Genomic DNA, 23,775 nt, shown 5'->3' with positions numbered 1-23,775 from the left:
TCAGACAAGACTCAGCAACTAAACAACAACCTGGAGAACCCGGGTCTTACAAACTGAATCAGAGTCTGGGAAAGTCTGGGAATCTGTATTTTAATATTACCCAGGTAATCCTGACTGGCTGAACCAATGACTTACATTTGAGAACCATCATTCTGGATGATTTTTGAAGTCTATTATAGCCCTGGCAGTTCATGAACTAATACTATTAAGTAGAAGGACTCTTTCCAGACAGATTTCAAAGGTAAATTCACTTTGTCCAAAGAAAAAAACTCGTCTATTACATTTTTTTTAGGTTTCGGTCTTGCTGAAGCAGTAAAACGGCCATCAGTTACAGGAAGAATACCAATACTTATTTTTATAAACAGCAAGAAAACAAACATTTTCCAAGAATGTTGATGAAAATGTATTAGGGTGAAACAGCTCTGTAAAGGATAAAGCAGATGAAAACTACTATTCGTGAGCAAAGAAGATGATCTCCATTTTAGAACTCTTTCATTTCTTCATTCCACAAATATTCTTTTAATACTCACTATGTATACAAATGCATGAGGCCATCAAATTATTTTGTGTGTGCATGCTCAGTCTCAGTCGTGTTCAACTATTAGCGAACCAATGGACTGTAGCCCACAAGGCTCCTCTGTCCATGGGATTTCTCAGGCAAGAATACTGGAGAAAGTTGACATTTCCTCCTCCAGGGGATCTTCCCCACCCAGGGACTGAACTGCAACTCCTGCATTGGCAGGCAGATTCTTTCCACTGAGCCACCAGGGAAGCCCATCAAATTATTACTGCTCCTTAATTTCACCAAGGAGGAACAAGAGCTTCAATTAGTTTAAAAGATCCTGGGGACTTCCTTTGCGGTCCCGTGGTTAAGAATCTGTGCTTCTATTGCAGGGGGCACAGGTTCAATCCCTGCTCAGAAAACTAAGATCCCACATGCTCTGCAGGGCAGCTAAATTAAATAAACAAATAAAAATTTTAAAAACCTGAATTTTTATGCACTAGATAACAGTTTGGCTTTCAAGAATTTTTCTAACATGCCAAAGATTGTTTATTCATATTTTTTCTAATGAACATACAACATATTTGTGCTTTAATATTTATAATATATATTTTATATAATCAGATCAGATCAGATCAGTCGCTCAGTCGTGTCCGACTCTTTGCGACCCCATGAATCGCAGCATGCCAGGCCTCCCTGTCCATCACCAACTCCCGGAGTTCACTCAGACTCATGTCCATCAGGTCAGTAATGCCATCCAGCCATCTCATCCTCTGTCGTCCCCTTTTCCTCTTGCCCCCAATCCCTCCCAGCATCAGAGTCTTTTCCAATGAGTCAACTCTTCCCATGAGGGGGCCAAAGTACTGGAGTTTCAGCTTTAGCATCATTCCTTCCAAAGAAATCCCAAGGCTGATCTCTTTCAGAATGGACTGGTTGGATCTCCTTGCAGTCCAAGGGACTCTCAAGAGTCTTCTCCAACACCACAGTTCAAAAGCATCAATTCTTCGGCGCTCAGCTTTCTTCACAGTCCAACTCTCACATTCATACATGACCACAGGAAAAACCATAGCCTTGACTAGACGGACCTTTGTTGGCAAAGTAATGTCTCTGCTTTTGAATATGCTATCGAGGCTGGTCATAACTTTCCTTCCAACGAGTTAAGCGTCTTTTAATTTCATGGCTGCAGTCACCATCTGTAGTGATTTTGGAGCCCAGAAAAATAAAGTCTGACACTGTTTCCCCATCTGTTTCCCATGAAGTGATGGGACCGGATGCCATGATCTTCGTTTTCTGAATGTTGAGCTTTAAGCCAACTTTTTCACTCTCCACTTTCACCTTCATCAAGAGGCTTTTGAGTTCCTCTTCACTTTCTGCCATAAGGGTGGTGTCATCTGCATATCTGAGGTTATTGATATTTCCCCCGGCAATCTTGATTCCAGCTTGTGTTTCTTCCAGTCAGAGTTTCTCATGATGTACTCTGCATATAAGTTAAATAAACAGGGTGACAATATACAGCCTTGACGAACTCCTTTTCCTATTTGGAACCAGCCTGTTGTTCCATGTCCAGTACTAACTGTTGCTTCCTGACTTGCATACAAATTTCTCAAGAGGCGAGGTCAGGTGGTCTGGTATTCCCATCTCTTTCAGCATTTTCCACAGTTTATTGTGATCCACACAGTTAAAGGCTTTGGCATAGTCAATAAAGCAGAAATAGATGCTTTTCTGGACCCCTCTTGCTTTTTCGATGATCCAGTGGATGTTGGCAATTTGATCTCTGGTTCCTCTGCCTTTTCTAAAACCAGCTTGAACATCAGGAAGTTCACGGTTCAAGTATTGCTGAAGCCTGGCTTGGAGAATTTTGAGCATTACGTTACCAGCGTGTGAGATGAGTGCAATTGTGTGGTAGTTTGAGCATTCTTTGGCATTGCCTTTCTTTGGGATTGGAATGAAAACTGACCTTTTCCAGTCCTGTGGCCACTGCTGAGTTTTCCAGATTTGCTGGCATATTGAGTGCAGCACTTTCACAGCATCATCTTTCAGGATTTGGAATAGCTCAACTGGAATTCCATCACCTCCACTAGCTTTGTTCGTAGTGATGCTTTCTAAGGCCCACTTGACTTCACATTCCAGGATGTCTGGCTCTAGGTCAGTGATCACATCATCGTGATTATCTGGGTCGTGAAGATCTTTTTTGTACAGTTCTTCTGTGTATTCTTGCCATCTCTTCTTAATACCTTCTGCTTCTATTAGGTCCATACCATTTCTGTCCTTTATCGAGCCCATCTTTGCATGAAATGTTCCTTTGGTATCTCTGATTTTCTTGAAGAGATCCCTGTCTTTCCCATTCTGTTGTTTTCCTCTATTTCTTTGCATTGATCGCTGAAGAAGGGTTTCTTATCTCTTCTTGCTATTCTTTGGAACTCTGCGTGCAGATGTTTATATCTTTCCTTTTCTCCTTTGCTTTTCGCTTCTCTTCTTTTCACAGCTATTTGTAAGGCCTCCCCAGACAGCCATTTTGCTTTTTTGCATTTCTTTTCCATGGGGATGGTCTTGATCCCTGTCTCCTGTACAATGTCACGAACCTCATTCCATAGTTCATCAGGCACTCTATCTATCAGAGCTAGGCCCTTAAATCTATTTCTCACTTCCACTGTATAATCATAAGGGATTTGATTTAGGTCATATAATACATATATATAAAGTTCCTCAAGGGGATGATGTTCTTTTATCACTACAATGATCAAGAAAGTAAATGGGTCAAATTAATGAATTCTCAAGAATACATATGCAAATCACTATCACCTGGTGGCAAGAAAGATGAAACTACAGTAGGAAACTGCAAAACGTTTATATTCCTATCACCACGAGTAAGGGGAAAGCCAGGAACACAGCTGGAGCTAAAGCCAACGGAACAGAAGGTCCAGCTGAGTCTGAGCGGAGCGGGCACCTTGCTGAAGTTTCCTGTCAAGGAGCCCACAGTGTTGGTGATGTCATCATGAGAAGAGGCACCTGCAGATGAAGCAAGTAATTCTCGGGGCAGAGATACTGCTATTTAGTGCTACTTAATGGGTGGTCTAGGAAGTATTTCAGAAGGACTTGTGCAGAACACAAAGGAAGAGAAAGCAAAGAGAAAATTTTGAGTTACTTTTAAAAGCGCTCTCTTGGGCTGGCATACTGGGTAGTTTTCTAAGAAACTACAACTTGTAAACGATGAAATTTGATCCATGTTGCCTCGAGGGTCCCATTAGAGCAATCCAATGGTCACTGTAGCACTATTTACAATAGCCAGGACATAGAAACAACCTAAATGTCCATCAAAGGAGGAATGGATAAAGAAGATATGGTACCTACATAAAATGGAATATTACTCAGCCATAAAAAGGAAAAAAAATGGGTCATTTGTTGAGACATGGATGGACCCAGGGACTGTCATATAGAGTGAAGTAAATCAGAAAGACAAAAATCATATTCATACATATATGTGGAATTGGAAAAAACTGTTATATATAATCCTATTTATAAAGCAGAAATAGACACAGAGACATAGAGAACAAATGTATGGACACCCAGAGGGGGAAGGGGTTGGGATGAACTGAGAGATGGGCACTGATGTATATACACTATCTGTGCATATGTGCCTTAAGTTGCTCAGTCATGTCCGACTCTTTGCAACCCCATGAACTGTAGCCCACTATACTCCTCTGGGAGAAGGCAATGGCACCCCACTCCAGTACCCTTGCATGGAAAATCCCATGGACGGAGGAGCCTGGAAGGCTGCGGTCCACGGGGTCACTGAGGGTCAGATACAACTGAGCAACTTCACTTTCACTTTTCACTTTCATGCATTGGAGAAGGAAATGGCAACACACTCCAGTGTTCTTGCCTGGAGAATCCCAGGGATGGGGGAGCCTGGTGGGCTGCCATCTAAGGGGTCGCACAGAGTCGGACACGACTGAAGCGACTCAGCGGTAGCAGCATACTCCTCTGTTCATGGAATTCTCTAGGCAAACATTATCCATACTATGTGTAACAGATAACTAACAAGAACCTACGTATAGCACAGGAATCTCTACTCATTGCTCTGTGGTGATCTAAATGGGAAGGAAATCCAAAGAAGAGTGGATATATGTATAGGTATAGCTGATTCACTTTGCTGTACAGTGGAAATTAACACAACATTGTAAAGCAACTACACTTGAATAAAAAAACTTTTTTAAAGTGATGGCTATGTGGAAGGAAAGTCCTAGAGGATGCATAACAGGTGAATCAAGCAAAGCATTTACCTGGAAGGATTATCTCAGGAAAGCCCATCTTCCGTGCGATAGCTGTGGATCGATCAACCAAGTGTGAAAAATTTTTCTGAACTTGCGTGAGGTCTCCTGGCAATAGCTTCAAGGACACCCAAAGTCCTTTAAAGAAAAAAAAGACAAAATTTTAGCTCTTTGTTATGATCTATGTAATAAATGCACACTCGAATGTTAAGAAAAATATATGCCTGGTATTAATACACAGATACATTACTGTAAATACATCAATTCTCCCCCAGTTAACTTAGAATTTTAATGACACTCCCAACAAAAGCATGGCAGGATTTCTTTGAGAATTTGACAGAGAGGTAAAACAGATGTTTGCTCTGGAGGGTGGGGGGAAGATGGTCCCTATCAGACACCAAAATACTATGAAGTTATAATAATGAGTGATATTAGTAGTAAAGATATCTAAATCAATGAAAACAATGAAATCAAGTACTATTATATACAGCTATTAAGCATATAGCAAAAAAGACATAACAAATCATGAAACAATGGATCAATTCCATAAATGTACTGGAATATTCTATTCTACTCAGAGCAGAATCAATCTAACCTCTCACCACACATTTTCATTAAAATAAATTCCTAATGTAAAAGATAATGGAAAAACAGACCAGAAATTTAAAAAGTAAGTGTACAGCTTTCTAAACCATTTTTCTACATATTGAAACAAATGAAGAAATCACAAAAGCAAAATAATTATCTATACAAGCTGAAATTTTGATATTCATAAAAACACAAAAGGTATACTTCATATACCATACACTACATACAACTATAAAAGGCATGGCAAAATACTTACAAGAAATTATGAGTTTATACTCACTAGATGGAAAATATTCAGATTACAAATAAACAAAACACGAATACACAATTCACCAGGAAATACAAGAAGTTTATAAATACTTGGCTAGCCAGACCTTTAGTATACAAAGAGTTTATAAAAACTGAGAATGAAAACTTTAGAAAATTATAAATACATATGAGTGCCAGATAATTTCAAGTCATTTTTTTTTAATTCAACAGAGTTATAGAAGTCAACTTTTCACCCCTCAAACAGGTAAAGAATTTTAAACATCAGTTTGCCAAGCAGGCAGATAGTAATTAGTGCCCATCTATAGAAAGCATTCTGGTAACATGTGCGTCTCCAGTCATAAGCTTATTCCCATCGTCTAATCCAGAAATCCTACTTCCGGGAATTTTCTGGGGGAGATAGTCCTAAATATGAAAAAGATAGTATGTATCTTTCAGAGAAGGCAACGGCAACCCACTCCAGTACTTTTGCCTGGAAAATCCCATCGACAGAGAAGCCTGCTAGGTTGCAGTCCATGGGGTTGCTAGGAGTCTGACACCACCGAGCAACTTCACTTTCACTTTCCACTTTCATGCATTGGAGAAGGAAATGGCAACCCACTCCAGTGTTCTTGCCTGGAGAATCCCAGGGACGGGGGAGCCTGGTGGGCTGCCGTCTATGGGGTCGCACAGAGTCAGACACGACTGAAGCGACTTGGCAGCAGCAATATGTATCTTTTATAGTATATCTTATATATCTTCATATATAATGATAGCCACACCAGAGTTATTTAAATTTATAATGGTGACAAACTAGAAAGTACTTAAGTATTTACCTAGGGGATTCCATGCTTGGGAAGAAAAAAAAATAATCCAAGCAATGGAATATTACACAGCCACAAAAATATTTATGAAGAGCATGAAAACATTTGAAAAGTATTTTGTTAGGAAGGAAGAGAAGGAATATTTTCTTACAGTTTTGATAAAAAAAAATTATACAGACGCAGCAATTTAATTAGTTTAAGAATTTTTCACTCTAATAAACTACATCCTTAGGTTAGGAGTTCTAAAACAACAGAAATATATTTGGTTATTCATTTTTAGAATATGTGTTTCCTCACATCTATTTCTCACTCAGGGTAACAATAGATGGCAATAGTTGTCAATAGATGGCAAACTAAATATGCCAAAAATAACGTTTCCTAATTGCTTCCACTTCAGAAGACAATTACAAGGTGGTTTAAAAAGAAAAGTAACTCTAAAACTGACCCCCAATCATCACTACCTTGGTATCTAGATTTTAACTATTTTTCCCTTGTTACCCGAATTAAAATTTAGTTTCAATCAGCAAAACTAAGTCAACAAAATGACATATGGAGGTATGAAAAAATGATTGGCTGGAAAGCCCATTATTTTATATGAAATCATATTCATTTACATGACTTTGGTCTCTCTCTTCGCAGTTTTTGGAAATGTAATGGGATAAACCTATACAGAGAGTGGAACATAATTATCTTCAAACCCTTTTTCTTTGTGCCTTAATTTAGAGCATTGGGATCATAGAGCAGACAAAAGTGAGACTTATCAGATGAGAATTCATTCTACACAATTCACAAAATACAGCTGCGAGACAATGCTCTCAAGTCTGAACTGCCGTCAGTGTCAGTCGGAAGTTGAGGTGGGCAGTCCCCAGCAGGGTCTGTTTTATATCAGAGAAAGATAATGAAAGGGCCAGAGTCCAAGGACTCAGCTCTGAGCGCCACCACTCCCGAGCCCCACCAGAGCCCCCTCCCCGCTTGGTACACAGGGCCGAGTACCTTGTCCTTTGTGATTCACTTCTTTGGTTGCTATCACTTTATTCAAGACTGACGTGAGTGGTTCATTCTCCCCGATCACGTGGGATGTTATCAGGGGCGACATGATTAGCTGCCTCTGTCGGATATATGTTTCCATGGCAATTCTGGGAAAATGAGAAATAACTGGTAAGACAAAAAGAGGAAGTCTCTGCAGCAGAGCCTCAGATACTGCTGGGTCTGATGGGCCTATCATTTGAAAATATAAATAGTAAAGCAACCTAACTACAGGATACTTTCCATCTTTATTTTCCCCACTGGGTGCCTATCTTAGCAAATTCATCTCAAAATGACTTGGGGGGAAAAAGGGGAAAAACAGCAACTCAGGAACAAACACAACTGATGGTCAAATGATTAGACTGAAACCAGAGGCAGTGCTTGATGTGCTTTCCAAGGTGGGAGAGGCCGAAGGAATGGAACTGTAGAAGGGTGGAAGCAGGGGCAAGAGACCTAGCCCCCAGTTCCGGTTCTACTCGACAGTAAGCTCTGCCAAAGTCTACCCTTCAGGCTTCAGTTTCTTCATCTGTAAGGAAACAGACCTGAAAACACATGCCTTGAAAGCTTCCACCTACTGCCAACACTCAGTGTACCAGAGTGCTGCGTATGCAATGGATTGTGGATGGTGTTTGCAGAATCCCATGTGATGATGAACTATATATACGGTTGCAACGCCACAGGCACCAGCAAACAAGCCTCACGTTAACAATCAAATCAGGCTGAGATTCTTACAGGGTGATCAAAGGGGGAAGCACAGCCCCCATTCTATGGAAAGCACAAGCACTATTGGGAACTCCCTATCAGCCTGTATAGAACAACGGTCGCCAGTCTTCTCTGCTGTAGTTTTGGTCTCTTGCCCACAACACACAGGCCAGCTTGCTCTGCAGGGTTCAGACCTGTATCCTGACAATACACAGGAAGCATACTGCAGTACAGGAGCACGGTGGCTCAGTCGGTAAAGAAACCACCTGCAATGCTGGAGAACCGGGTTTGATCCCTGGGATGGGAAGATCCTCCGGAGAAGGAAATGGCAACCCACTCCAGTATTCTTGCCTGGGAAATCCCAGGCTGGATGGAAGAGTCTGGCAGCCTACAGTCCATGGAGTCGCAAGAGCTGAACACAGACTTAGGGACTAAACCACCACCACCACACTGCACTATGTTCCTAAAAAGTGGGATTGCTGCAGAATGAGTTGTTTTCGAATGACACCCTCTCAGTCTAGCAGGATATGTGTATAAAACTCTCCCAATACAATCGCTGTAAAGCTTCTGAGGTTAAGTTACAAAAGCTCTGCCATAAATCTTGGGAGTTCAATGCCAGAGGCCATGATTTGCATCGTGAAGGCTTTAAAGTGGTTGCCGGCCGCAAAGTGAGTAGTAATCAAATTAGGGCTGGGCTCCTCGGAGACACAAAGCTTGTATTATTCTGTAGTGGAGACAATCTGAGGACTCAGTGTTTGAGAACAACTGCTAGAAAGACTTGGTATTGAAAGTAAGCGGGAGGCACATAACCAAACCAGAAACCCACTTCATAAAGTGAGACAAATACAGAGAAATGCATTGGAGACAATTCATATCCGTAATACTGCTCCTGTTCTACAATTATTTATATTATTTGTATGGAGCAGATTAAATTTCATTCCATGAATGCTGCCTTGATTATTTATATACACACACATAATATTGTATCATATTTTTTTGTTGTTTAGTTGCTAAGTTGTGTCTGACTCTTTGCAGCCCCATGGAATGTAGTCTGCCAGGCTCCTTTGTCCATGCGATTTACCAGACAAGAATACAGGAGTGGGTTACCATTTCCTTCTCCAGGGTATCTTCCCAACCCAGGGATTGAAACTGGGTCTCCTGCATTGGCAGGTGGATTCTTTACTGCTAAGCCACTGGCGAAGCCATTGTATCATGTTACCATATAGTATTTCATATAATGTTCAAGAATCTGCCTACAATGCAGGAGACCTGGGTTCGATCACTGGTTTGGGAAGATGCCTTGGAAAAGGAAATAGCAACCCACTCCAGTATTTTTGCATGGGAAATCCCATGGACAGAGGAGTCTGGTGCGCTACAGTCCATGGGGTCACAAAGAGTCAGACACAGCTGAATAACTAACAGTTCATATTCATGAATGCTGTTCCTAGTACATATATGCACAGTGCCTAATAATATATGTATATATAGAGAAACAACATTCATAGATATGAAAGTTATCTTTATCATAAGCATGTTTTTATAGTTTATATACTCATGTCTATGCTATGTATTTTAATATTTATTGTATTATACAAGACACAGCAAACTGCCAAGGTTTTATTAAACTTTTTCTATGTATAAGTTGTTTAAAATTTTTGTGTGGTTAAATCAATTTCTTTTTTTCAGTCAAATCTCTGGTATTTGACTCAGAAAGACTTCCCACACATCACATGGTATAAAACTTTTATTTTCCTATAGTACTTTAAGACTGTTGGCTCTTACCCTTTTATGTGTTATCATCTGGAAATTATGATGGTTTAAGTTGGGAGATGAGGATTTAACTTAGTTTTTGAAATGGCTGGCTAATCTTGAACAATAGCTTTTGCATGGCTTATCTTTCCCCACTGATTTTAAATATCATTTAAAAATAATTTTAAAAATAACATAACCATATTATTGGGGTTGGTCAAAAAAGTTTGTTAGGGGATTCTTCCATAACACTTTATGGAAAATCCTGAACGAACTTTTTGGCCAACCCATTACTTATTATTAATAAAATCACATTAACTCAGATATCCCTGGGTCTAGTTTCTGGAATTCTCAGTTTATCACACTGATCTGTGGTAGTGGCTCTACACTGGCCGAGACAATCATCTTTCCTCACTGACATGACTGTCTCGTTAGGAGTCAGACACAGCAATGCTCCCAAAGCCGCCTGTGCGAGGTTAAGTGGCACGTGCCTGCTGGGGTCAGTCGTGATGTTCACAGGCACGCTCACTCAGTTACATGGATGGAGAACAGCTCTGCAGCGTCCCCCAGTGGCCCACTCAGGGCTCCAGTTCCCGAGGCTCAATAAGGGGGCTTGAGTGCAGGTCAGGGGGCATCCTTCCAGGCACTCCTGGGCCAGCTTTCCTCCACTCGCAGGAACCCAAGGACTAGTCCACCCTTCACTCTCACCAAGTGTGCTCCCCAGACCTGCAGCAGCAGCATCACCCAGAAGCCTATTAGATGGAGACTCCAGGCCCACCAGATGGCGTTCTGCATGCATCCATCAAGACCCCAGGTGCTTCATGCACACGTTACAGCCTGAGAAGCCCTGTGCTGTCCTACTTAATTTCTGGTCCTCTGCGATAACCGTTCCATATGACAAAGTACAGGCAGACTCTGGCATTTATACGGTACCATAACCTGCTAGATGTGTCCCTTATATTGCTTCAGTCATTTCTGTAGAATCAGAAGAAGTTAGGTTACTCTCTTAAATTGCGGTCTAATACAAGGATTTTGAATATAGTCTTCTGTCAAGAGTTTTCCTCGTCTAACCGGGCAAAAGGTTCCGAGCACTTGGTTCTGTGTAAATGCACCTCCCAAAGGCCTAACCCAGGTCTCAACTAACCTGGGTAAGTGCCAAAGTACTTACTGTTGAAAGGGAATAAAATGCTGCTTTTCTTCATCATCCACCTTGCCATGAACAATATCAGTAATATCCATCACTAGGAAAAAGATAAAACTTAATTAAAGAAACTAATTGCTGGACTTCCCAGGTGGGGCTAGTGGTAATGAACCTGCCTGCCTATATAGGAGACCTAATAGATGTGGGTTAGACCCCCAGGTTGGGAAGATCCTCTGGAGGAGGGCATGGCAACCCACTCCAGTATTTGCTTAGTCCCTCCTTCACTGTTCACCTGAAACTATCACAAAATTGTTAATCGGCTATATCCCAATACAAAATATTTTTGGTGTTTAAAAAAAAAACAAACATAAAATTGAAAAAAAAAAAGAAGCTAATTACTTGAGGCCTCAGTGAGGAACTGGAAAATTACAGTATCAGCAAACACAGAATCCTGGAGGAAGAGAGAGCAGGCAGAGATGTTTATTTTTTTGTCAACGATGACTCCCAGTGTCCCTAGGCTGGCAGAAGAGCAATTCATCAGGGTCCTTGGCAGGGGTCTGGGTGTTCTCAGATCAACCCTGCAGACTAGCCTCTTTAAAAACTCTAATATCCAGGACATGCAGGCAGCCTAAATGTCCAGTGACAGATGAATAAAGATGTGGTACATATTTACAATGGAATATTATTCAGCCATAAAAAGAAATAGAATTGGGTCATTTGTAAGTGATGTGGATGGACCTGGAGTCTGTCATACAGAGTGAAATAAGTCATAAAGAGAAAACCAAGTATCTTACATTAATGCATATATATGGAATCTAGAAAGATGGTACTGTTGAACCTACTTGCAGGAATAGAGACACAGAGAAGAGGCCTGAGGGCATAGCAGAAGTAAGGAGAGAGGGGGATGAATGGCGAGAGTGGCACTGACATATCTACAATGCCATGTATGAAACAGACAGCTAGTGGAGACCTGCTGTGCAGCACAGGGAGCTCAGCTTGCTGCTCTCTGATGACCTAGAGGGGCGGCATGGGCAGTGGGAGGGAGGCGATATATGTTTACACATAGCTAATTCATGTTGTTGTACAGCAGAATCTGGCACAACATTGTACAGCAATTATCTTCCAATTTTAAAAAAATAAATAAAAATAATAAATATGAAAAAAATTCTACTAGACCAAGTTGCTTAATTCTTACACTGACAATTTTTACTAAGCCCGCATTCTAAGGCACAAGAGAATACTTTTTTTTTTTTGGGGGGGGCAGGAGTGTTACAGAATAAAAGACCTGGGAGAGGAACTCATGACTTAAGTGGCCCACTGTCCCTCTGATGTGACATTTTCTCACCCGGTTTCCACATAAACCAAGGGCAGCAGGTCATTAGCAGCACAGATTAGAAGACCACGTATTGATCTGCTCTTTCACATATGAGAAGAGCTATTAAGGAAGCACTGTGCTAACCCCACTGCGTATATTATCTTTTTTATACAAATATTAGTATCAGCCCTACTTTAAGAGATGAGAAGGGAGGCTCAAGAGGGAGGGGATATATGTATACTTATAGCTGACTGGCACTGTTGTACAGTAGAAACCAACATAACATTGTAAAGCACTTATTCTCCAATTAAAAATAAATTTAAAAAGAGGGGGTTTCTCTGGTGGTCCAGTGGTTAAGAATCCACCTTGCAACGCTGGGGATGTGGGCTCGATCCCTGGTTGGGGAACAAAGATTCCACATGTGGCAGAGGAACTAAGCCTGCATGCCACAATGAAAGGTCCTGCATGATGCAACGAAGATACCGTGTGCCACAACTAAGACCCAATGCGGCCAAATAAATAAATAACAAATTTTAAAAAAGAGAGATGAGGAAACTGACCCACAGGGAAATGTAGGTAATCTTCCCTAGGTCAGAAGTGTTAATGGTTAAAATCAGGGTATGAACCCAACAGTGATCACAGGGCAAACCATGTAACCAAACTCTGCCTGCTCCCTAGAAAACTAAGAAGTGGGGCACTGACTCCACAGGCAGCTGAGGGTAGACAAGGCCCCAAGGCAAGAGGCCATCAAGCCTTGGTTAATAAATTACAAGCTAGTCATAAAACATGCACTAATAATCCACGCCCTAGCTAACCTGTTTGGAGATTAAAAGAAATTCCAAGCTATGACGCAATAATCATAAGAAAAACTAAGGAACCAGGAGGAAATGCTTGCTCAAAGTAACCTAAACACGTAATGTATTAGGCTTGGGAATTAATGTTAGTGTAAGGAAGCTGTAAAAAGCAGGCATGACATCAACTTGCTGTCAGCTCTTAAAAGACCCCCGCAAACATTGTGTGTGAGTGCATACACGCACACAAATATTGCAAAATTTGAATTTAAACTCCCAAGTAGGCAGTGCATTTGTGGACATCATCTAGTTACTGCTAACCTCTGCTGACGTTTGGCATCAAGGCTAAAACTAATCTCCATGCCCTGAACATACATACACACGCACACACACAGAAACACAGGAGCAAATAAAAGCCTCAAGCTTGATGTTCCAATCTCCTTAGCCCAGTTTGAAGGACAACGACCCTGAAAACGCCTTCAACTTCTATGAAGGAATAGATTGGTGTGTAGGTGGCTAAACAGTCCTGGGCCAAGGCTGCTTGCCTTTCCTGGGATTTCATTTTAATTCACTATAACGAATAGTGTTGTCTCCTCTAGACACAACCCGGCCAACCTTGAGAGGAAAGGGGTGCGGGGCGGTTCAAGGGACCCACGACGCACACAGTCTCCTGGGGCTGCATCACCAGCCATGTGACCCACAGGTCGATCTTGACAATGTGGAGTTTCTGGGTCCTCGTTCCAGGAGCAGGATTGATGGCTTTCAGGACTACTTAGTAACTAAAATGTCAGAGTAAGACCAAAAATATATATCCTCCATTTAACAAACTACAGAGGAAAATGCAGGGCCTCCTGGAAGGTTATGGAGTCTGATTGAAGCCAACGACCCTCTTTGAAAGCAATGCTGCCTTTGATGAGTAAATTTCCTAGACAGGCAAACAGCTTTCCAAGGAGAATTTTATTCAGATAAGATCAATACGTGGCTGCAGGCAAGGAAGATTCCAATAGACAAACAGAGGCTTTACCCAGAGGCTTGCTGTGTACAAGATACATAACTGGGCGGGGGGGAGAAACAAACATGGGGTATCTACATGAGCACCACCAAAAGCAAGCGCCTGCCAGGTCCAAGTAGTGAATGCGGTATGTCTGAGGCTAACACTTACAACCAAGTTCATCTTGCACTGTCTCTGGGTCTTCTCTTTCCTTCCTCCCTCTTTTCTTTCTTTTAAATTATTTTTATTGTGGAAAAATAAATACATAACATGGGGCCTCCCGGGTGGCACTAGCAGTAAAGAACCCACCTGCAAATGCAGGAGACCTAAGAGACTCGGATTCAATCCCTTGGTGGGGAAGATCTGCTGGAGGAAGAAATAGCAACCCACTCCAGTATTCTTGCCTGGAGTATCCCACGGACAGGGTGACCTGGCAGGTTATAGACCATGGAGTTGCAAAGAGTCAAACACGACTAAAGCAACTTAGCATGCACGCACACATACATACCATGAAATTTACCATTTCAACCATTTAAAAATGTACAGCTCAGTAGCACTGAAAACTTTCACACTGGGACTTCTCTGACAGGCCAGTGCTTAAGACTTTGTCTTCTACTGTACAGCACAGGCAACCCTACTCAATACTTTGACCTATATGGGAAAAGAATCTAAAAAAGAGTGGATACATGTATATGCGTAACTGCTTCACTCTGCTATACACCTGAAACCAATACAACACTGTAAATCAACTATGGTCCAATACAAATTTTTAATAAAGAAGAAAAAAAGACTTCATCTTCTAATGCAGGGGGTGGGGGCTCGATTTCTAGACAGGGAGCTATGATGCCACATGTCTTGTGGCCAAAGAACCAGAACATGAGCAGCAGAAGCAATATTGTAACAAAATCAATAAAGATTTTAAAAAAGGTCCACATCAAAAAAAGTCTTTAAAATTAAAACATTCACACTGTCATGCAGCCATCACCATTATCCACCTCCAGATGTTTTCCTCTTCCCAAACGGAAACTCTAAGCCTTTAAAAAATACCTCCTCTGTCCCCTCACCCTGCCACCTGTGTCTCTAGGAACTACCATTCCACTTTCTGTCTCTATAAATGTGATCATTCTAGATTCCTCATAAAAGTGAGTTATCATATAGTATTCATCTTTTTGTGACTGGCTTAATTCACTTAACACAGCATCCTCAAAGTTTCTTCAGGCTGAAACATGTGACGGAATTTTCCAACTGCTTCAGGCTGTTCCACTGTAGGGACAGACCCTTTTGTTTATCCATTCATTCATCAACAGATACCTGGGTTACTCCTACCATTTGGCTGTTGTGACCAATGCGCTGCTGTAAACAAGAGTATAAGGACGGGCATGTACACACTGCTATCTTTAAAATGGATAACCAACAAGGAACTACTGTATACAGTGCACGGAACTCTGCAAGGTCACGTGACAGCCTGGACGCAAGGGAGGTCTGGGGGAGAATGGATACATGTATAGGTATGGATGAGTGCCCCCACGCTGTTCACCTGAAACTATCCCAACACTGTCAATCGGCTAGACTCCAAGACAAAATAAAAAATGCAAAAGAAAAAGAGAGCCAAGAATGATTTATTGTATAGCCCAGGGAATTCTACTCAATATTCTGATAACCTATATGAGAAATGAATCTGAAAAAGAATGAATATATGTATATGTATAACTGAACACTCTGTATATGGATAACTGAACACTTTGCCATACACCTGAAACGAACACAACATGCAAATCAACTGTACTCCAATCAAAGATTTTTTTTAAAGTTAAAAGAAATATAGTCCCTCATTTTACTTGGTTTGAGCGTAGGGAAGTAGGATTGCTGGATCCTAAGTTCTACGTTTAATTTTTCTTAGGCCCCCATCATACTGTCTCCCCAGTAGCCACACCATTTTACATCCATCTCGGGCTCTTTCTGTACCTGCTACTCCAAAGGGTCTCCGGAGTCCACAGGTGTGCTTCTTGCCCTCCTTCAGCTCCATGTGGCCAACTCGGACAATCTGGCACACGAGGCTGATGCGGGGCCGGATGAGGTCTGTGCTGCTGAGGTCCTACGGGGCAGAGAGCACAGAAAAAGGAGGTCACGTTCCATCACCCTCTCACCTCCGCTTTCTTTCCATTGACTCTACAATAGAATACTGTTCAGACCATACTTTTTAAATTTTATTTATTTATTTATTGGCTGTAACTGCTCTTAGTTGGGGCATGTAGGATCTAGTTCCCTGACCAAGGATCGAACCCGGGTTCCTTGCATTAGAAGCCCTGAGTCTTAGCCACTGGATCACCAGGGAAGTCCCCAGAGCATACTCCTTAATGCTCAAATATCAGAATGACTCCTCTCCTCCCCTATCTGCATCCAGCCAAGAACTCTCACTGCGTCATAGGAAAATGACTGTATTAAAAAAAGAATAAAAAAAAAATCCCCCAGCTCCTGCTTCAAATTTATAAATCAGATCATATTCATCCTCAAGTCTCCAGCTTATTCAGGGTCCTTTGTCACATCGACTTTATATCCTGCCAGGGCATATCTGAGCACCAGGTGCCTTCCAGTGCCAAATGAAATTAAAACTTATGAGACACTGACATTTATTTTGTATCCACACAGGCTGGTGATATTTCATCTTACCTTCCAAATAATCCTGTGAGGCAACTATAACCCAGAAATTTACATGCTCTGCTTTTTGTAATTATTCCTCTGTTTTCTGAGAGGTATCCACTGAGGGCTTCTCAGAGTGTGTTGATTAATGAGAAATGTGTGGATGAAATGTCTCTGTCTTTTTGTGGCTCATGCTCTAAGCTTTTTTGTACTCCTAGGATGGTTGAGTAAACCCACAAAGCTCACATAACTCATTCACCTTAACATCAGAAATGATTTAACTGCATCTCAAATTCTTTTCATGAAACAGCTTCCCAAGGCCTCTTTACTGAATCAAGAAAGAACTTTTTAAACAATCAGTTCACATCTATCCTCTATAATCAAGTTAACTCAGGGCTCCAAGCTAGGAATATATACCAATGACACTATCAACCTTGAGGCTTCTGTTAACAGAAAGACTTCAAGTGCCTCAGACAGTAAGAATCCGCCTGCAGCTCAGGAGATCTGGGTTCGATCCCTGGGTCAGGAAGATGCCCTGGAGAAAGGAATGGCTATCCACTCTAGTATTTCTTGCCTGGAGAATTCTATGTACAGAGGAGCCTGGTGGGCTGCAGTCCATGGAGTCGAAAAGAGTTGGACACGACTGAGCGACTGAACTGAAGTGAGAGACTCACACATAACACAAGTGCCTGGTTACATTTACTGGGGCACACCGGTATCATTTAATAACATGCAGTCATTTACAAATGAACTTTCTGTAGAATGTTTAAGGACCAAGGAATCAGTCACGTTTCATCGAATAGAAAAAGTTGGATGTGAATTTGCATATAGGAAGAGCCTAATTGATAGGGGGAGGAGGGAGGGTGAGTGAATCGCAGCTATTCTAAAACACTGTTAATTAAAAGATGGACCAAGAATTTAATAATATTAAAAATTTTTTAATAATGTACATACTGACTGATAAATGTCTTTTTATTTCATGGGAAAAAAACATGTATCTCAGAATTGAGGAAATACTGTTTTGGGGAAGAGCTCTAGACTCTCTCTTGTCCACACTTACTAGGTGGTAAAGGTATGGATGGGTCAGTGCAGGGATAGAAACAGACCACTCTCGTCCCAGGGGTAGAGTTTCAATGGATGGAATGAACAACAGAAAGTTGGAAGGAAAGGGAGGAGGAAGAATAAGCCTGTACTGGTGTTACAGGGAAGAACAGAACCTGATTGCACGTTGGATCAGTTTACTTTAACCTTTGCTTCCCATAGCTTTTGTTCACTAAAAGGATACTGTCTACACATAATGGCCTGCCTCAGGGATACCTGCCCCTCTGCCTGAAGGGTAAACCATAGTCCCTTTGCTCAGGGAAACATCCAGATCCTGTCCACCTGTGAGTGGCTTCAAGACAGAAGAAATGAACACATCCCCTCCCAGAGGCTGGCCATTCCAGGAGATATTTGAAAGACTTATGGACTTCCTCCCCTTCCCTGTTGTATAAAAAAAAACCTGGCATCCAGACCCTGATAAGATGGTTATTTTGAGACACTAGTCTGCCATGACAACTCTGTCATGTGAAGAGTCGACTCATTGGAAAAGACTCTGATGCTGGGAGGGATTGGGGGCAGGAGGAGAAGGGGGACGACAGAGGACGAGATGGCTGGATGGCATCACCGACTGGATGGATGTGAGTTTGAGTGAACTCCAGGAATTGGTGATGGACAGGGAGGCCTGGCATACTGCAATTTATGGGGTTGCAAAGAGTTGGACACGACTGAGCGACTGAACTGAGTCTGCCACCTTCTTGGTCAGCTGGCTTTCTGAATAAAGTTGTTACTCACTGCCTCAACACCTTGTCTCCTGACTTACTGGCCTGTCCAGGGGCAAGCAGAGCAAGCTTGAATCTGGTAACATGCAGACCACTGCTCCTATCAGTCCTTTTGGTACTTTAATCTTAGACTCTTGTTTTCTTTGCTGTAAGAGGGACTAAGAAGAATAAGCAGACAAAATATGGGGGTGGCTTAAGGGAAAAAGGAAGAAAGAGGCATCAGTATCTCTTTTAGGCTTAACGGGAGCTGGGAAACCCACCCACTGCTCAGAGCAGTTGGCAGCGGCTCCAGGGCTTTTCAAGCACTGCAAAAAAAGTGCAGGAACCCCAACAGAGTTCCTAGCCTATGAGAAAGAGTCAGCAGATTCCAAGCTATAGCTCAATACATTTCCTGGCTCTCAGTCCATATACAGCAGCATACCTCCTGCCTTGGGGAAATGGAAGAGCAGAGGGAAAAGTCCATTAAAATACAAGCCAACAGAAAAGTCTAGCCCGGTCTTTGCCCAGGCAATAACTTTGGCCTGGAAGACTCCTCTCTCTATCTGCACAGCTTACATCCTCTTCAACTGGAAGTTCTTACTCCAAAGCTCCTTCTCAATGAGAGCAGCCCTGACTTACCTATTTAAGACAGCATGCCTCCTCCAGCCCAGAAACTCCCAATTCTCCCAAAGCACTCAAAACTCTAACATTCTGTACAAAGTACTCATCTACCTGATTACTGCTTATTATTGTCTGCTCCTTTGGGACAAAAAAAACTCTCGAGAATCAGGACATTCTTATCTGGTATGTTCACTGATATATGTCAAGTGCCTAGATCAGTGCCTGGTCTCTAAGAGGTGCTCAATAAATATTTGGTGAATAAATGAGCGGATTATTCCTAGTAGAGGGATTATGAGAATTGCAATTTTCATGTTTTCAGTTTTTAAGTTTTCTATATACTTACCACATGTACTCACAAACATCATAAACTAAGGAAAGGGTTAAACATAGGTAGGACTTACAGTAAAGACCGCTTGAAGGTTATTGAGCTTCTCGATTTCCTTGGGCATTCCATTACTGCCCCAACGAATTAGGTAGTTTTCACTGGTGAAGGGAAAGAAAAATATTCTTGGTGAGCACCTGAGTGGGGAGGAAGCTGCTCTCAGTACAGGCTTAATAGGGTCCAAAGGGGGTCCAGAAGAGCTCAGTGAAATTCAGGCAGGACTAAGACCACACCAATGACCATTCTCTGGTGTTCTGGCTGCAGCCCAGTTCCTAGAGGCATACCGAGTACAGCCCCATGACAAGCTCTACTCAAGATGGGCCTGTGCCCAGTACATTCCACCAGATTCTATCTGGAGTCTTTCTTTCATCTCAAATCCTCTGTATAAATTTCAGCTTTGCTGAATCAGGAATATAATTTTATAAGAATTGTTCCAAGTCCATTCCCTGGAATCCACATCAACACACTCCCATAAGATTTCTATTTTAGAAACAAACAATTTTAACCATCTTCTCAATAACAAATATGCTTTCTTAGCTGCTCAGCAGATGACTGTAGGTTGAACAAAGTCTATTATTCCTTAAAGTCTTTGAAATTTTATAACCATTACTTTTTTAGAGCAGTTTAGATTCATAGCCAGTTGAGAGGAAGGTACAGACTTTCCTATGCCCCACTTCATTCCCGGGCTTCCTGGTGGCTTAGGCGGTAAAGAATCTGCCTATAATGCAGGAGACCCAGCTTTGATCCCTGAAATGGGAAGATCCCCTGGAGAAAGGAATGGCTACCCACTCCACTATTCTTACTTGGAGAATTCTATGGACAGAAGAGTCTGGCAGGCTACAGTCCACGGGGTTGCAGAGTCAAACACGACTGAGCGATTAACAACACAACAACAGCACTCCATGCCCAGCCTCCCTCTTTATCAACAACCCCCAGCAGAGTGGTAGATTCACTGTTGTAATCGCTGAACCTACCCTGAGACGTCATTATTACTCAGTCTGTGGTTTACATTAGGGGTCACTCTTGGTGCTGGATACTCCATGGGTATGGAAAAAATGTGAAAGGACGCACACCCTCTATGACAGTACCGTACGGGACGGTTTCACTGACCGAAAGCCCTCAGTGCTCTGCTGGGTCATCCCTCCCTCGCCCCTCTCCTACAGTTTTTTGAATCCCTTCATCCCTGTCACCATGGTCTGATGAGTTTTATTTAATTATTTTTAATTGGAGGATAAGTGCTTTATAATATTGTGTTGGTTTCTACCGTGTATCGACATGAATCAGCCATAGCTATACGTATGTCCCCTCCTTCTTGAACCTCCCTCCCACCTCCCACCCCATCCAGGTGGTCACAGAGCACTAGGTTTGAGCTCCCTGCCTCATACAGCAAACACCCACTGGCTGTTTATTTTACACATGGTAATATACATGTTTCCATGCTACTCTCTTCATTCACCCCACCCGCTCCTGCCCCCGCTGTGTCCACATGTCTGTTCTCTGCGTCTGCGTCTCCACTGCTGCTCTGCCAATAGGTGCATCTGCACCATCTTTCTAGATTCCATATCTATGCGTTAACATATGATATTTGTTTCTCTCTCTCTCATTTACTTCACTTTGTGTAATAGGCTGTAGGTTCACCCACCTCACTAGAACTGACTCAAATGCATTTCTTTTTATGGCTGAGTAACATTCCACTGTATATATGTACCACAACTTCTTTATTCTGATGAGTTTTGTGTGATTTCTAAGACTCAGTGAAAACATGAACTATTACTGCACTGTTTCAGTAGTCACTCAGAAAAGCACAGCAGCCCAACAGGGTTAATTTTCCACTGCCTTGAAATCCTCCCCTTCGTCTCCATCTTCCCTTCTCAAACGCAGCAAAGACATCCTCAGGGAGGTGGGGAGGTGAAGGTTGGGTATTTTCACAAGATTGATGGCAGACGACCTGGGTCTCCACTACCTGATGAACTTGGACTGGTCCGGGTCATAGAGGGCCATGAACAACTCTGCATCTTCCCCGATGTTGCAGACAAAGTTCTTGAAGTTCACGAAGAGGCCGTAGGTGTGGACGGTACTGAAGATCGACTGGCCCCGCAGATCCAGGTTCTGCAGAATGGACTGAACACAGAGGACAGGAGAGAAAGTCATCGTGGTTTCAGCAAATGGGAAACACTGGCAAAGACACTGGCCTCCAAACCGGGGCCAGATGTAATTATTGGGTTGGCCAAAACATTCGTTCAGGTTTTTCCGTAAGGAAGACACAGAAAAACACAAACGAACTTTTTGGCCAACCCAGTACCACCCAAAACAAGCACTTACTGAGAAAGTAAATGTAAAGAGACAAGTAATCGAGTGAGCAAAATAGAATTATTATTTTAATGAAGGTCTTGTGAAAGGCCTTAAACCCAAATAGTTCAATAAATGCTGTCTAAAGAGCATATATCTAAAGGTTATAACAACTCATGGTTTTAATGGCTTTGAGACGTTCTCATCTCTCTCACAATGGCTTCTGGGGAAACCTCAAAAGCATAAAATTCATGATTCATTATCATTCTTTGGGAGAATGACTCTCATCGTAAATAAGACTCCACTGGACAGGTCTGTCCTCAGCCACAGTTAGCCATTAGATCCAGAAATGCAATGAAATGTCATTACAACTGTACTAAAAAAAAAAATAAAACCTACAAATTAAAGAAAATAAATAGTACTCTTCACTCATTAGAACAGAAAGACTGGAAGAACATACACCAAAACATCAGTATGGTTGGGCTTCATAATGTAGGTGACTTTTTTCTTTTTCTGTACCTTTCAAATTTTTATTTATTGTCCAGTTACAATTTTTAAAATCTCTCAAAAACTTCATTTGTAAATATTATTGTTATTTCCTTTAGAAATCATAATCTAGGGACTAAATTCAAAAGTTTAAACAGTCAAAGGGTTCTCTCCCACCCAGTTCTATTCAGAGGCATCCATTATTGGTCAATTTCTTGTCTATCACTACAGAGTTAGTCTGCACATAAGTAAGCACAGATGTATATTCTTTTTTGAAATACATATAACAGTATTTTATACACGTGGTTCTTGCATCTTGCCCTTTTCCACGTACTATATATCTTTGCAATCTTTCCAGGTCAGAACATACACTGCTGACTCGTTCTTTTTGTTATATTTTGCTTCTAAAATGAGAAAATGGATATTTCTTCTCAACAACATTGCCACCTCTGCTGTCACTGACTCCCTTTCCTTCGTTAAAAACAAAACAAACAAACAAAAGAGCAAAATAACAAACAAAAAAAGCAAAAGCAAAAACGGAACCTCCATGGCCAAGGTCTGCACATTTCAGGAAGCTCACCTTCTCCTCTTGGATCTTTTCCTCAATCCTCTTTGAGGCCATTTCATGGGCCTTGAAGAGGGCAACGGTGCTGGTTTCATCTGGGTCCAAAATGTTCCCATTGTCATCCCGCACAACCAGATCCAACCCCAGCATTCTGGAAACAAAGGAGTAGTCAGCTGGTTCTCCTCACCAGGAGCAGACTCTTTTCTGAAGACTCTTCATGGAGGGACAACCCTGGTGGTCCAGTGGTTAAGAATCTGCCTCCCAATGCAGGGGTCACGGGTTTGATCTCTGGTCTGGGAAGATTCCACAAAAACCCTGGGGCAACCAGGCCCATGTGCCACAACTACTGAACCCCACCTCTGGAGCTGCAAGTGCTGGGCTCACAGGCCTAAAGTCGCTGCTCTGCAACAAGAGATGACACTCCAATGAGAAGCCCGAATACTGCAACTAGAGGGCTGCCCCTACTCGCCACAACTAGAGAAAGCCTGTGTGCAACTACAAAGACCCAGCACAGTCATAAATAGAAAATAAGAGTTTTCATGGAAAAACCCAGAGGATTCGGATGAAAGGCTGGGTGCTGGACAAGTTAAGACGAGAACTCACTGAATTTTCTCGCTTCAATTTCAGCCTTCTTTCCAAACAAAACCTAAAAAATTTAGGATAATGTTACCCAAACTTGTAAATAATATGCAAAGTAATCTGGTCCCAATTGGCACTCACTCTAACCAATGCTTCTTTTCCCCTAATCATCTGTACTTTGCTATGGGAACTTCTATGAAAGACAAATGCTCAAATACTGGGGGACTTGTCCTGATTTCCTTAAAAGCACAGGCATGGGGGATAGTAC

At 42.0% G+C, this 23,775-nt stretch overlaps 1 protein-coding gene across 4 annotated transcripts in view; it reads right to left on the bottom strand.

The window, feature by feature from the left end:
* Positions 1-23,775, bottom strand: part of DOCK5 (dedicator of cytokinesis 5) — a 280,649-nt gene that overhangs the window by 113,296 nt on the left and 143,578 nt on the right. For all 4 annotated transcript variants that reach the window (XM_005210292.5, XM_010808067.4, XM_059889493.1 and 1 more), the window contains 7 exons: positions 22,944-23,079; positions 21,552-21,709; positions 19,608-19,689; positions 16,112-16,241; positions 11,077-11,149; positions 7,425-7,567; positions 4,786-4,911 (listed from right to left, as the gene is read on the bottom strand). In XM_005210292.5, coding sequence (XP_005210349.1) covers positions 4,786-4,911; positions 7,425-7,567; positions 11,077-11,149; positions 16,112-16,241; positions 19,608-19,689; positions 21,552-21,709; positions 22,944-23,079 — 848 coding nt within the window. The remainder of the gene's footprint in view (positions 1-4,785; positions 4,912-7,424; positions 7,568-11,076; positions 11,150-16,111; positions 16,242-19,607; positions 19,690-21,551; positions 21,710-22,943; positions 23,080-23,775) is intronic.

Source organism: Bos taurus, chromosome 8 (genome assembly GCF_002263795.3).
Source record: "Bos taurus isolate L1 Dominette 01449 registration number 42190680 breed Hereford chromosome 8, ARS-UCD2.0, whole genome shotgun sequence".
Classification (NCBI taxonomy): Eukaryota; Metazoa; Chordata; class Mammalia; order Artiodactyla; family Bovidae; genus Bos; species Bos taurus.
The sequence above is the reverse complement of the archived record's forward strand: the minus strand, read 5'-3'. Positions and strand labels throughout refer to the sequence as shown.